Source organism: Echinops telfairi, unplaced genomic scaffold, assembly GCF_000313985.2.
Source record: "Echinops telfairi isolate 266 unplaced genomic scaffold, ASM31398v2 ScPeMD7_3;HRSCAF=10, whole genome shotgun sequence".
NCBI lineage: Eukaryota > Metazoa > Chordata > Mammalia > Afrosoricida > Tenrecidae > Echinops > Echinops telfairi.
Window position 1 is genome coordinate 64,489,206 of NW_022103899.1, and position 10,397 is coordinate 64,499,602.

Sequence of the window (10,397 nt, forward strand, 5' to 3'; positions counted from 1 at the left end):
CATCATTCTCTAGGAGAGGGCTGGGGTCCCTGCCTGCACTGCCCAGTCTTGCCTGCCCCTGAGCTCCTGACTGCAGGCCAGCAGGCCAGTCTGGGCTCTGCTGCTGACAGCTGGGTGGGGTTGAGAAAGTTCCTCCCCTCGGGTCTTGGTCTCCCAGCTGTGAGAAACAGGTGGGCTGGGAAAACTGCAGTGACCCTCAGCTTTTGAGCCTCCTGCCTCCCCACGTCAGCCCCTCGCCTAGTGAGAGCAAGGAGCCGGGAGGGGGGGGTGTCTGTCCCTCCACCTGACAGAGACACTGAGTTCTGCTCGGCTCCGTAGCTTCAGTGCTGCTGGGACTGGGAGCCCACCTGATTACAGCCCTGGCGCCCAGTCAGGATAGCAGCTGTCCTGCCAGGGCCTCCCAGGGGAGGCTCACCATAAGTCACTCACACTGGATTTGAGTCTGAAAACCTGTGCCCTGGGAGCCAGCCTCTGTCGGGTAGCTACATGTAGGACCTGGGTCCTGGAAAAGATGGGAGACATTACCTACCGGTTGCCTTTAAATCGCTGTGATATGTTTGTTACCCCTCACCTCAGCCAGGTATATGGAGTCACCTTGGTGAGATGTCTTAGGCTGTCTCCTCTAGCACAGCAAGCCCAGTCGCTGAAGCTTATGTGTGTATCATAAAGAGCGGCTTCTATCAGGAAAGGGCTCACACAGCTGCAGGGGCGCGGGCAAGTCCCACATCTGTCCGAGAGGTGTCGGGCTGGAGGCGGCTCCTAACTCGTCAAGCCGCAGGGACTAAAGAACTGGAGCTGGGCAGCAGGCAGGACGCTGATGACTCCAGGGTGGGCAGGGTTCAGCTTGTCACCCGCAGGACCCAGACTGGGCAACAAGCAGGCCAGCCCTTCACAGCTCCCCCCAGGCCACGGCCTCAAGGAAGCTTTCAGTTCATCGCTTCTCATACAGATACATCAGGGGGTGGTTCCATCATGTCAGATCCTATCTCAGGGATTACCAGCTTCTCATGGCAGATACATCAGGGGGTGGTTCCATCATGTCAGATCCTATCTCAGGGATTACCATGGCTTAACTGCCAGAGCCCAGAGAGCTCTGGCCCTGCCAAGTTGGCATGAACCTTAATTATCACACCAAGTATATGACTGAATTCCCCTTGGCCAGGTTTGTGGGTTTGCTGGCCAGATATGTGGGTGCACCTTGGCCAGTTGTGTGGACATACAGATTGGTGTCTAAATGAACTCATATCAGAAAGCAAACAGGAGGACTCAGACGGCTTCTCCAGAGAACCACGCCCTGTACAGACGTCTCAAGCAGCGAGAAGCAACGGCAGCCGGAACCACAATCCCCTCCCCAAATCCCGCCGCCGCCGCCATCTGGCGGACTCCACAGGACAGAGTCGAACTGCCCCCCAGGCTCTGTGGAAGCTGCAATCTCCACAGAAGCAGGCCACCACGCCATTGTCCCAGGAGCCACTGGGGACCGCAGAGGGCTGAGCTTCTCTTCAGCAGCTGGACCATCAACCGCCACCGCTTCTCTTCTGCAACCACGGGGGGATGGGCTTCGCTTTTAAAGTGCAAAGCTTCTCGAGATAAGGATGTAGTGTCTGGAATAAAAGCACGCTGGATGGCATTGATGGCAGGTCAGCAGCTGCCCCCCGACATGAAGTCAGACGGGGAGAAGTGAAATGTGGGCCCTGCAAAGCCGAGAGTAACCACAGAAAGTGGACAATGGAGACTCAAAGGCGGCCGCCTAACTGTGGGGATAGAGTGGGACGCTAAGAACGCTCCTCCATCCCGAAGCCAGGAAAGGGGAAGAGAAGCAGACAGGTGGGACAGCTTGAGCAGGACCAGCAGGATGGGAGGTTGTGATGTCACCGCGTGCAACACTGCATCGCGGCATATAAGCAGTTAAACACCCTGGCCCAGCAGCAGAGAAGGCGGGGTCGAAATGAAAAGTGAGGCCCAGTTTTCTACTGTCTGTCGCAAACCCACTGCAAACATAGAGAAGCGGATCGCTGTGGAGTATGGGAAGGATTTCTGGCTCGGGACAAGATGGGGTAAGCGGCTCTGCCCTGTCCCTCCAACTGAACGCAGCTCTAAGCCCCGCCTGGGCAGAGAGCCCGGGCAGCTGCCTGAGGACTCTGAGGAGGAAAGAGTGGCAGGTGCATTGGGAGGAAGACAAGATTGGACGGACCACCGAGACATGGTAGGTTCCCCATTTTACCCCTCCTGGGCTGGGAAGGGCTCAGTGCAGCCCCTGAGCTGGGGGTGAGCATCAGCACGGAGCAAGAGCTTCAGGAGAAGCCCCTCAGCAGGCTGGAGCCTTGGATGGCTGAGCTGGGGGTGAGAGGTGCGGGGGCTGTAAAAGGCACAGAAAACACAGTGGCCCTGTGGATCGCTCTCTCTCTCTTGATCCTGGATACAGACAGTCACAGGAAGGAGCAAGTGACCAAGGCACCAAGAGGGCCCTGCAAGGGGACAATGGGAAAGGATCGTGCAGGCTGTGGAGAGGATGGGTCTTGGGACAGCTCCCCGGGATGGGGACATGCGCACCGGTCCTGAACAGTGTGTGGACACGTCACTGAGGCATGGACTGAGGCGTGAACCACCACCAGGTGCCCGCTGGCCGAGGGGTCAGATCTCAGGAGCAGTGCATAGGCTTTGGAAGTGGACCAGACCATTGAAGCCCACGAATGGTGGATCAGAACGTGTGTCCCAACCCCGCAGGTTGACTTCCTGCCCCCAAAAGCCTGCCCATTGGAGGGCACCTAGAGTCTCACAGGCCATCTTCCATGGGCACAAGGCCCTCTCCGTGTCTGTGGAGATAACCGAGATCCTGGACGTAGTGGCTGGCACAAGCTCCAGGGAGAACCCGCCTAAACAAGTGGGCATCACAAACAGAGTGGACACATGGCAGATGGGTGGAGAGCAGAGTGGACATAGTGACTGGAACACGCTCCGGGGGGAGTTGCCTAGACCAGACAGCGTGACAGAAAGGCTCGTTCAGCAGAGGGCGATCCAATAGATCGTGTGGCAATGAACATCGCAGATGGAGAACAGACCGGTGACAGGTGGGGTAGAGAGAGGAATGGCCGGCATGGAGGACAGAGGCTAGGTCCAGAGGGCTGACCCAATCCAGACAATAGTGCCAACGCATTGGAGAGAGCAGCAGAGGCTCAGAGACCGGAGGGACGAGCTCCAAGGGTCTAGGGGGTGTCCATCAGAGTCCCAGGACTACAGAGAGGACCAGAAGGCGGGAAAGCCCATGTGACACTGGCAAAGAGATGGGAACCCAGATGTTTGAGGGGCATCAAGCAGTCTGTGGAGAGACAGCTCCATCCTCAGCGGTGCTGGGCAGCTAGGCACCCTTATGCAGGGTGAACGGAAACTCCAGGCTCACACCTTGAGCCAAGGTGCATGCAGAGCGTGTCACGAATGACTCAGGCTAAGTGTCATCAGACAAGACACCAAACCATGACCCAGAAAAAGGAAGAGAAAAACAATCAGAAAATTGGAACGTCATTCATGAAAGGGATTTTTTAAAACTCTTATCAAAATGTAAAACTTCACCCAAAATCTAAAATCAATCCAAAAAAGTTTAAACACCCATCAGAATGAGAAGGGCTGTCTGTGAAAATCGTGATTAGGAGGCTGGAACGATGCAGATGAGGAGAATTGCTTTCAACACACAGGCCCAGCAAGCACTTGCCTGTAGGCTGCAAAGACCTCTCAAATCTTGGCAGAAAACAGACAACAGACTTGACCAGAAGCCCCCAGAGAGGATGGAGGGAAGGAAACCAGTGTCTCTGTCCAGACATCCCCGAGAGTGGGATGCCACAGAGCAGAAGTGCTCACCCCAAGCCCTGCAGGCAAGGGTACAGAGCACCCGCAACACACAGACTGCTGGTGAGCTGGCCTTTCTCGGCGACATCAAACACACCCCGCCACCCAGCTCAGCTCTGAGGTATGAGCCCTAAAGAAAACTGTAGTCGCTCACACAAAACAAACCCCTGCCTAAATGTCTACAGTCGGCAAGTCACAGCCACCAAACCCTGGAAGCCGCCGAGGCACCCTTCATGGGCGAATCCATACCACAGGCTCGACTGGACTGGTCGAGCTGGTAACCCCCAGCCCCGCCCGGGTGGGTCGCCAGTGCATTGCACGGAGTGAGGAAAGCCCGTCTCAAAAGAGGACCTGCTGTGTGGCACCGTGATCACGGTGCTCTTGCAAAGGTCAAACTAGACCAAAGGTTGGCAGGTACTGAGGGCAGGGGGAGAGCGTGTGGCTCTGGACGTCTTTGGGGTGGTGGGACTGACTGTGTTCGGCTACACACATCTCTGCAAGGGTTAGCATGTGTGGCGCTGTACACCAAACAAGAGTCCGCTTGTATGTTAATTAAAACGTGTAGGCAGTTGAAAGAAGGCTGAGTGACGGTATTAATATCAGACAAATTAGACCTTAGGCTACGGAATATGACCAGAGAAAGGCCTCCCATGATGATAAGGGGACCAGTTCATCAAGAAGACATTACACTGCTAAGCACACTCCTGCCTCTTCACGGATCCTCGAACGCACAGCCAAATCTGACACCCCTGCCAGGAGAAGTGGAGCCCCAGCCACGGGGGGAGGGCAGTTGGTGGGGGCAGGGTTAAACTCTGTTCTCAGTAACTCACAGAGCACTGGGCAGCAGCAGATGTGGCCCGTTCTCTGGAAAGAGAGAGCTGGGCCTGACAGCATTTTGGCATACACACACCCAAGTGCTCGGGGCTCATTCAACCTGACATATCTAACTGTGCCCCCCAGAAAAAGTAAACTGGAGACAGGCAGTGGAGGGTTATTGGAAACCCCAAATGTTGTACCCATCTGGATGTTTGTGGCGATCCCTGGCTTCCAGAAGCTCCTCTGTGGCACTCCATGGCCCCCCTTTTGGTCCTGCTGCTCTGTTCCAGGGGAGTCTGGGGTTGGGGCAGCTGTCAGGACCTCAGCAAAGGCCCTGCCCTGTTGGGGCGCTGGGCGAGAAGCCAGCTTGTCCAGGCCTGAGGGCCCCACCCTCCTCTCCGGCTCTCTGCCTGGACGAGGGTGACCATGCCCACTGTCTTTCTTGCAGAAATTCATCCGGAGCCCAACGCCTGTCTCTCAGCCCCCTGCCAGAATGGCGGCACCTGTGTGGACGCTGACCAGGGCTATGTGTGCGAGTGCCCCGGGGGCTTTGTGGGCCTCAACTGTGGGGAGAGTGCGTGGGCATGGGATTTGGGGGGCTGGGAGGCTGCCGGAGGTGGTGCGTGGGGACCCAGGGCCCCTCTGCAGGCAACAGACTCGACAAAGCTCAGGAAAGCAAATGGGTGTGCATGCTATGAGTGCATATGTGTGAATGTGTGTGAGCAGCCGTGATGGTGTGTAAATGTGAATGTGTGTGAGTGCGAGTGTCGGTGGATGCAACACCCTTGATGCTGTGTACCTGTGTGATTTGTGTGCCTGTGGATGAGTGTGAGTGTAATTGTGTGAGTGTGTGTGAGTGAGGGTATGAAAGTGGGTGAATGAGTGTGATGTTTGTGTGATATGTGAGTGTGAATGAGTGTATGAATGAATGCAAACATGAATGTGTGGATGTTTGAGTGTGAATGTGTTTGAGTGTGTGGATGTTTATGTGGATGTGTGTGAGTGAGTGGATATATGTATGAGTGTCATAGTTTGTGGATATGTGCTTATATGTGTATATATGTGCGTGTTGTGAATATTACTGCATGTGAATGAGTATGAGCATATGTGGATGTTTGTGAATGAGTGGGTGTGTGGATGTCTGAATATGAGAGTGTGTGTGTGTGTGTGTGTGTGTAGGGGTTATTGGGCAGTGGGCAGCAGCAGGGCGGGTGACCTCAGCGCACAGAACACCCCCCACCCCGTGGCAGGAATCTCTGATGACTGTGAGTGCCGGAATGGAGGCAGCTGCTCTGGAGCCAATACCACCTTCTGCCATTGTCCCCCGGGCTTTTTTGGGCTCCTCTGTGAATTTGGTAAGTGGCAGGACTAGAGGGAGGCACCTTCCTACCCTGTCCCCTAGTGGTCCTGTCACTGGGCACCAGTAGGGCTGGCCAGTGAGTGAATGGGGCTTGGGCCAGGGACCACCCCACTGGAGGAGGGCTTCACCCCTTGGGCCCTGGGACACGAGGTCCCCAGAAAGACACACGGGTGTGGGGTGGGGTGGGCTCTTCCTCCACAGAAGTGACGGCCACACCCTGCAACATGAACACGCAGTGCCCCGACGGGGGCTACTGCATGGAATACGGCGGGAGCTACCTGTGTGTCTGCCACACGGACCACAACACCAGCCACTGTGAGTGGAGCAGGCGGCAGGATTGGGGGCACTGGCAGCAGTGATAGCCTCTCCCAGGCCATCCCCACGCTGTCACCTGCTTATGGAGAAGCATGGTAGAAAGGAAGATGGGGTGGGGGAGCTCCGAGCCCCTACAGAAGCTACCAGTCACTAGCAGGCACAAATAGCAGTGAAGGTGCACCCTGATGTAGGATTACCACCCCATCCATGTACGACAACACGGAAACCCACCCAGTCCTGCGCCAGCGTCACCCTGTGGTTGTGCCATGCCCAGTGGGCAGCATGCTGCCACCCCCCTCCTTGAGGAGCTTCCTCCTTGTTCCCAACCCTCTACCACGCATGCTGTGCTTCTTCGGGGGTGGGTTCTTCCTGGTAGTGTCCATGCGGGATGCCCACATGCAGCCAGTGGAGGCCCATGTGTGGCTATGACGCTGATCAGGGACCAGCAGAGCCTCCGGGCTAAGACTAGGGAGAGAGGCCTGGCTATTTTGGGAAAGGCCTGTGTAAGACAGTGACCCAAACCCGCTGGTCCTGAGACCACCCGAGTTGGGCCAGCAGTCATGACCGTGCTGGTGTTTGTTAGAGGTCCCTGCCCGCACAGGGTGTAATCACAGGTGGTCATTGGTGATGGTGGTGACAGGACGTGGGGAGAGGGAGGGTGACTCCCACCAAAATCAACCACAGGGAGGTCCCAGTGTGAGGATACAGGGGGCCCACAGTGCAAGAAGGTGGCCTGGGTCCCTCACAGGATGATAAGGTGGGCCTGGCAGCCGTGCTGGCCAGGACCTGCCAAGGTGCTCCCAGGCCATCCTCTGACCTCCACTCCCCCAGCCCTGCCATCGCCCTGTGACTCGGACCCCTGCTTCAACGGAGGCTCCTGTGACGCTCACGACGACTCCTACACGTGCGAGTGTCCGCGCGGCTTCCACGGCCAGCAGTGTGAGAAAGGTAGGGGCCAGCGCTCAGCACCCTGGAGAGCGGCCGCGGTCCGCGCACTTCCCACCAGCAGCCCCGCTCCGCCCACCGGGTGCTGCTCTCTCTGACAGTACCGTGGCTGAAGGATCGTTCTGGGTCCCGGGCCGGGTGCTCCCATTCGATGTGGTCATTACGTTCCACTCCCTTTCTGATACGGGGTCCTCGCCCCACATGGCTCCGCTGACCTCGGGCGGTGGTCCCGGCTCTTGGTGACCGGCTGTGGGGCAGGGCCTGGCCCTGAGCGCTCACCCGCCGGGGCACGGCCCTGCTCAGCCGCCCTGCGCCCCCGCCCCCCACAGTGCGGCCGCGCCCGTGCAGCTCTGGGCCCTGCCGGAACGGGGGCTCGTGCAAGGAGGCGGACGGCCAGTACCGCTGCAGCTGCCCCTACCGCTTCACCGGGAGGCACTGCGAGGTCGGTGAGTGACCGTGGGCGGGGCAGTTCAGGGGCAGCGGGCTCGGCGATGCGCTGGGCGGCCCTGACTCGCTCGCTCCGCCCCAGGGAAGCCGGACTCGTGCGCCTCGGCCCCTTGCCACAACGGCGGCACCTGCTTCCACTACATCGGCAAGTACAAGTGCGACTGCCCGTCCGGCTTCTCTGGGCGCCACTGTGAGACGGGTGAGGCGTGGCAGGGCGGCCGGGGAGGGCCCGGTGGGCCTGGCAGAACACTGACCCTCCGCGACCCACAGCCCCCTCCCCCTGCTTCCGGAGCCCGTGTTTGAACGGGGCCACTTGCGAGGACCTGGGCACGGACTTCTCCTGCCACTGCCGAGCAGGGTTCACCGGACGCAGGTGCCAGGCAGGTGAGGGCCAAGCGTATGCCGCCCACTTTCTTGGAGGGGGCGGGGCCTAGTGCATGCCGCTCCTCCCTCAAAGGGGCGGGGCCAGTTGGAGAGACAGGAAGGTGGCTGGGGCATCCAGTGCCCAAAGTCAGGGCACCTTGGGAGATTCACAAAGCCCCAGAGCAGGGCCGTGGGGTGGGGGTGGGGGTCCACAGCAGGCAGGATGCACCTCTACCAGCAAAGTCCGGTGACAGGCAGCAAGGTGGGGGGCAGGGGCAGGCTGGCAAGCAACCCGCATCTCGCACTTGCCCTAACTAAGGCTCGCTTTCCTCGGGCGCAACTCCTGCAGAAGTGGACGAGTGCCGCTCACAGCCCTGCCTGCACGGAGGCTCCTGCCAGGACCGGGTCTCGGGCTACCTGTGCCTCTGCAGCGCGGGCTATGAAGGTGCCCACTGCGAGCAGGGTGAGTCCCGGGACCGGTGGCCACGGCGGTCGTGAGGTGCGAGGCGCCCTCGGCTGGTCTGCCCCTCTGCGGAGGCAGTGGGGTGACAGGCCTGCATGTCTTTCCCAGAGACTGATGAATGCGCAGAGCAGCCCTGTCAGAACGGGGGCTCCTGCAGGGACCTCCCAGGGGCCTTCCTCTGTCAGTGCCCCCCAGGGTTCATCGGGGTCCGCTGTGAGACAGGTAAGGGCTGCCACCCCATCCCCTCCCACCTCGGGACACCCCAACACCCCAACCTCCCGAGCATGTTTCAGCACGCACTGAGCCTGGGCCTCAGAGGAGACGGGATCACGTCCAACTGGGCAGGCTGCTTGGAAATGGGCCACTGGATAGCTTGGAGGGAGGGAAGCAGGCTGCATGGCCCCTCTGAGCCCCAAGAGTACCCCCAGGTTGCCCTAGCCCCACCTTTCCCCTCCGGGTGTCCCCAGCCCCACCCTCAAGGACTCCCCTGGTCCCACCACCCAGAAGCTCCCCAACCCCATCCTCTGGGGTGTCCCCAGCTCCACACCCTGGGATGTCTCTGCCCTCAGCCCCACCCTCAAGGACACCCCCAGCCCCATCCTCTGGGGTGCCCCCAGCCCCACCCGCCATCCTCTTCCTCCCTCCTCTCCCTTCTTCCCGCTCTCCTCTCCTCCCTCCCCCAGACCCCCTGCGGCTCCTCACCCCTGCAAGGCGCTGACGCCGCAGCTCTCTGCGTGTTCTCCAGAGGTGGACGCCTGCGACTCCAGCCCCTGCCGCCACGGGGGCGCCTGTGAGAACGCGGGCGGGGCCTATCTGTGCGTCTGCCCTGAGGGCTTCTTCGGCTACCACTGTGAGACAGGTAGGGAGGTAGAGCTGCCCGCTGTCAGTCCAGACCCTCAACTGGGGTCCTGTGAGTGTCCCTCCCCCGCAGGCTGGGCAGGAGCTGGGTGCCCCTCCCCGGGCTGGGCTGATGCCCCACAGCGGCAGTGCTCAGGCCTGAACTGGTCCATGAGCACGGTGTGGGCGTGGGTGCAGGTCACAGATAACTCCATCGTGTGTTCAGAGCCTGCGCACCTTGAGACAGGGTGTGGGAGGAGGGGCTGCTGTGTGCGGGGATGAGGCCATGCAACCACTCTGGGTAGGGGCCCTGCGCAGTCTCACTACAGTCACCCTGGCCAGAGGCAGGGAACCCACTGCAAGGCGGGGGCGGGGCAGGCCGCGGGGGCAACTACTCCCTGTTTCTGCCCCAGCAACCTAAGGGGATGGAGGGGGGTGAGTCTGGTCCTGGAGGCCTCACTGCCCCTGCCCACTGTGTCCCCAGAGCCTGACCTGCCCCTCCATCAGGCGGCCTACGCAGCACCCCTGGAGGAGCGTGCTGAGAGCCCGCCCCACTACCGAGCGAGTGCTAGCGTCTTGGCCTCCTAGGAGACCCCTGGCCCCCTGTAGCCCATCACTCTAGCAGGCCCTGCGCCCTGCCCTCGGGGTGAGCGATCTAGCCCAGGACCCTAAGAGCAGGAAAATCCAGTGCCCCTGGGATTTCCGCTCCCCACACCCAGCGCCCATACTGCCTCCTTCCCATGCAGTGAGCGACCCCTGCTTCTCCAGCCCCTGTGGGGGCCGCGGTTACTGCCTAGCCAGCAATGGGTCCCACAGCTGCACCTGCAAAGTGGGTTACACGGGCCAGAACTGTGCCAAAGGTGAGGCTTCACTGGCCCCCGGGATGATGTTCCCACAAGCCCCTCCCTCCACTGGGCAGGGAGGGTGGGTAAGCGCCACGGTGTTAGCACTTCCAGGGCCGCAGGTGACCCTTCCTCCTCTGGCCTGAGCGCCAGCGAACAGTGAGAG

At 60.0% G+C, this 10,397-nt stretch overlaps 1 protein-coding gene across 1 annotated transcript in view; it reads left to right on the plus strand.

The window, feature by feature from the left end:
• Nucleotides 1-10,397, plus strand: part of SNED1 (sushi, nidogen and EGF like domains 1) — a 47,448-nt gene that overhangs the window by 20,525 nt on the left and 16,526 nt on the right. The window contains exons 10-20 of the mRNA XM_045294537.1: nt 5,108-5,233; nt 5,910-6,014; nt 6,221-6,334; nt 7,166-7,282; nt 7,609-7,725; nt 7,809-7,925; nt 7,997-8,110; nt 8,439-8,552; nt 8,661-8,774; nt 9,298-9,411; nt 10,136-10,249. Of these exons, the coding sequence (XP_045150472.1) occupies nt 5,108-5,233; nt 5,910-6,014; nt 6,221-6,334; nt 7,166-7,282; nt 7,609-7,725; nt 7,809-7,925; nt 7,997-8,110; nt 8,439-8,552; nt 8,661-8,774; nt 9,298-9,411; nt 10,136-10,249 (1,266 nt within the window). The remainder of the gene's footprint in view (nt 1-5,107; nt 5,234-5,909; nt 6,015-6,220; nt 6,335-7,165; nt 7,283-7,608; nt 7,726-7,808; nt 7,926-7,996; nt 8,111-8,438; nt 8,553-8,660; nt 8,775-9,297; nt 9,412-10,135; nt 10,250-10,397) is intronic.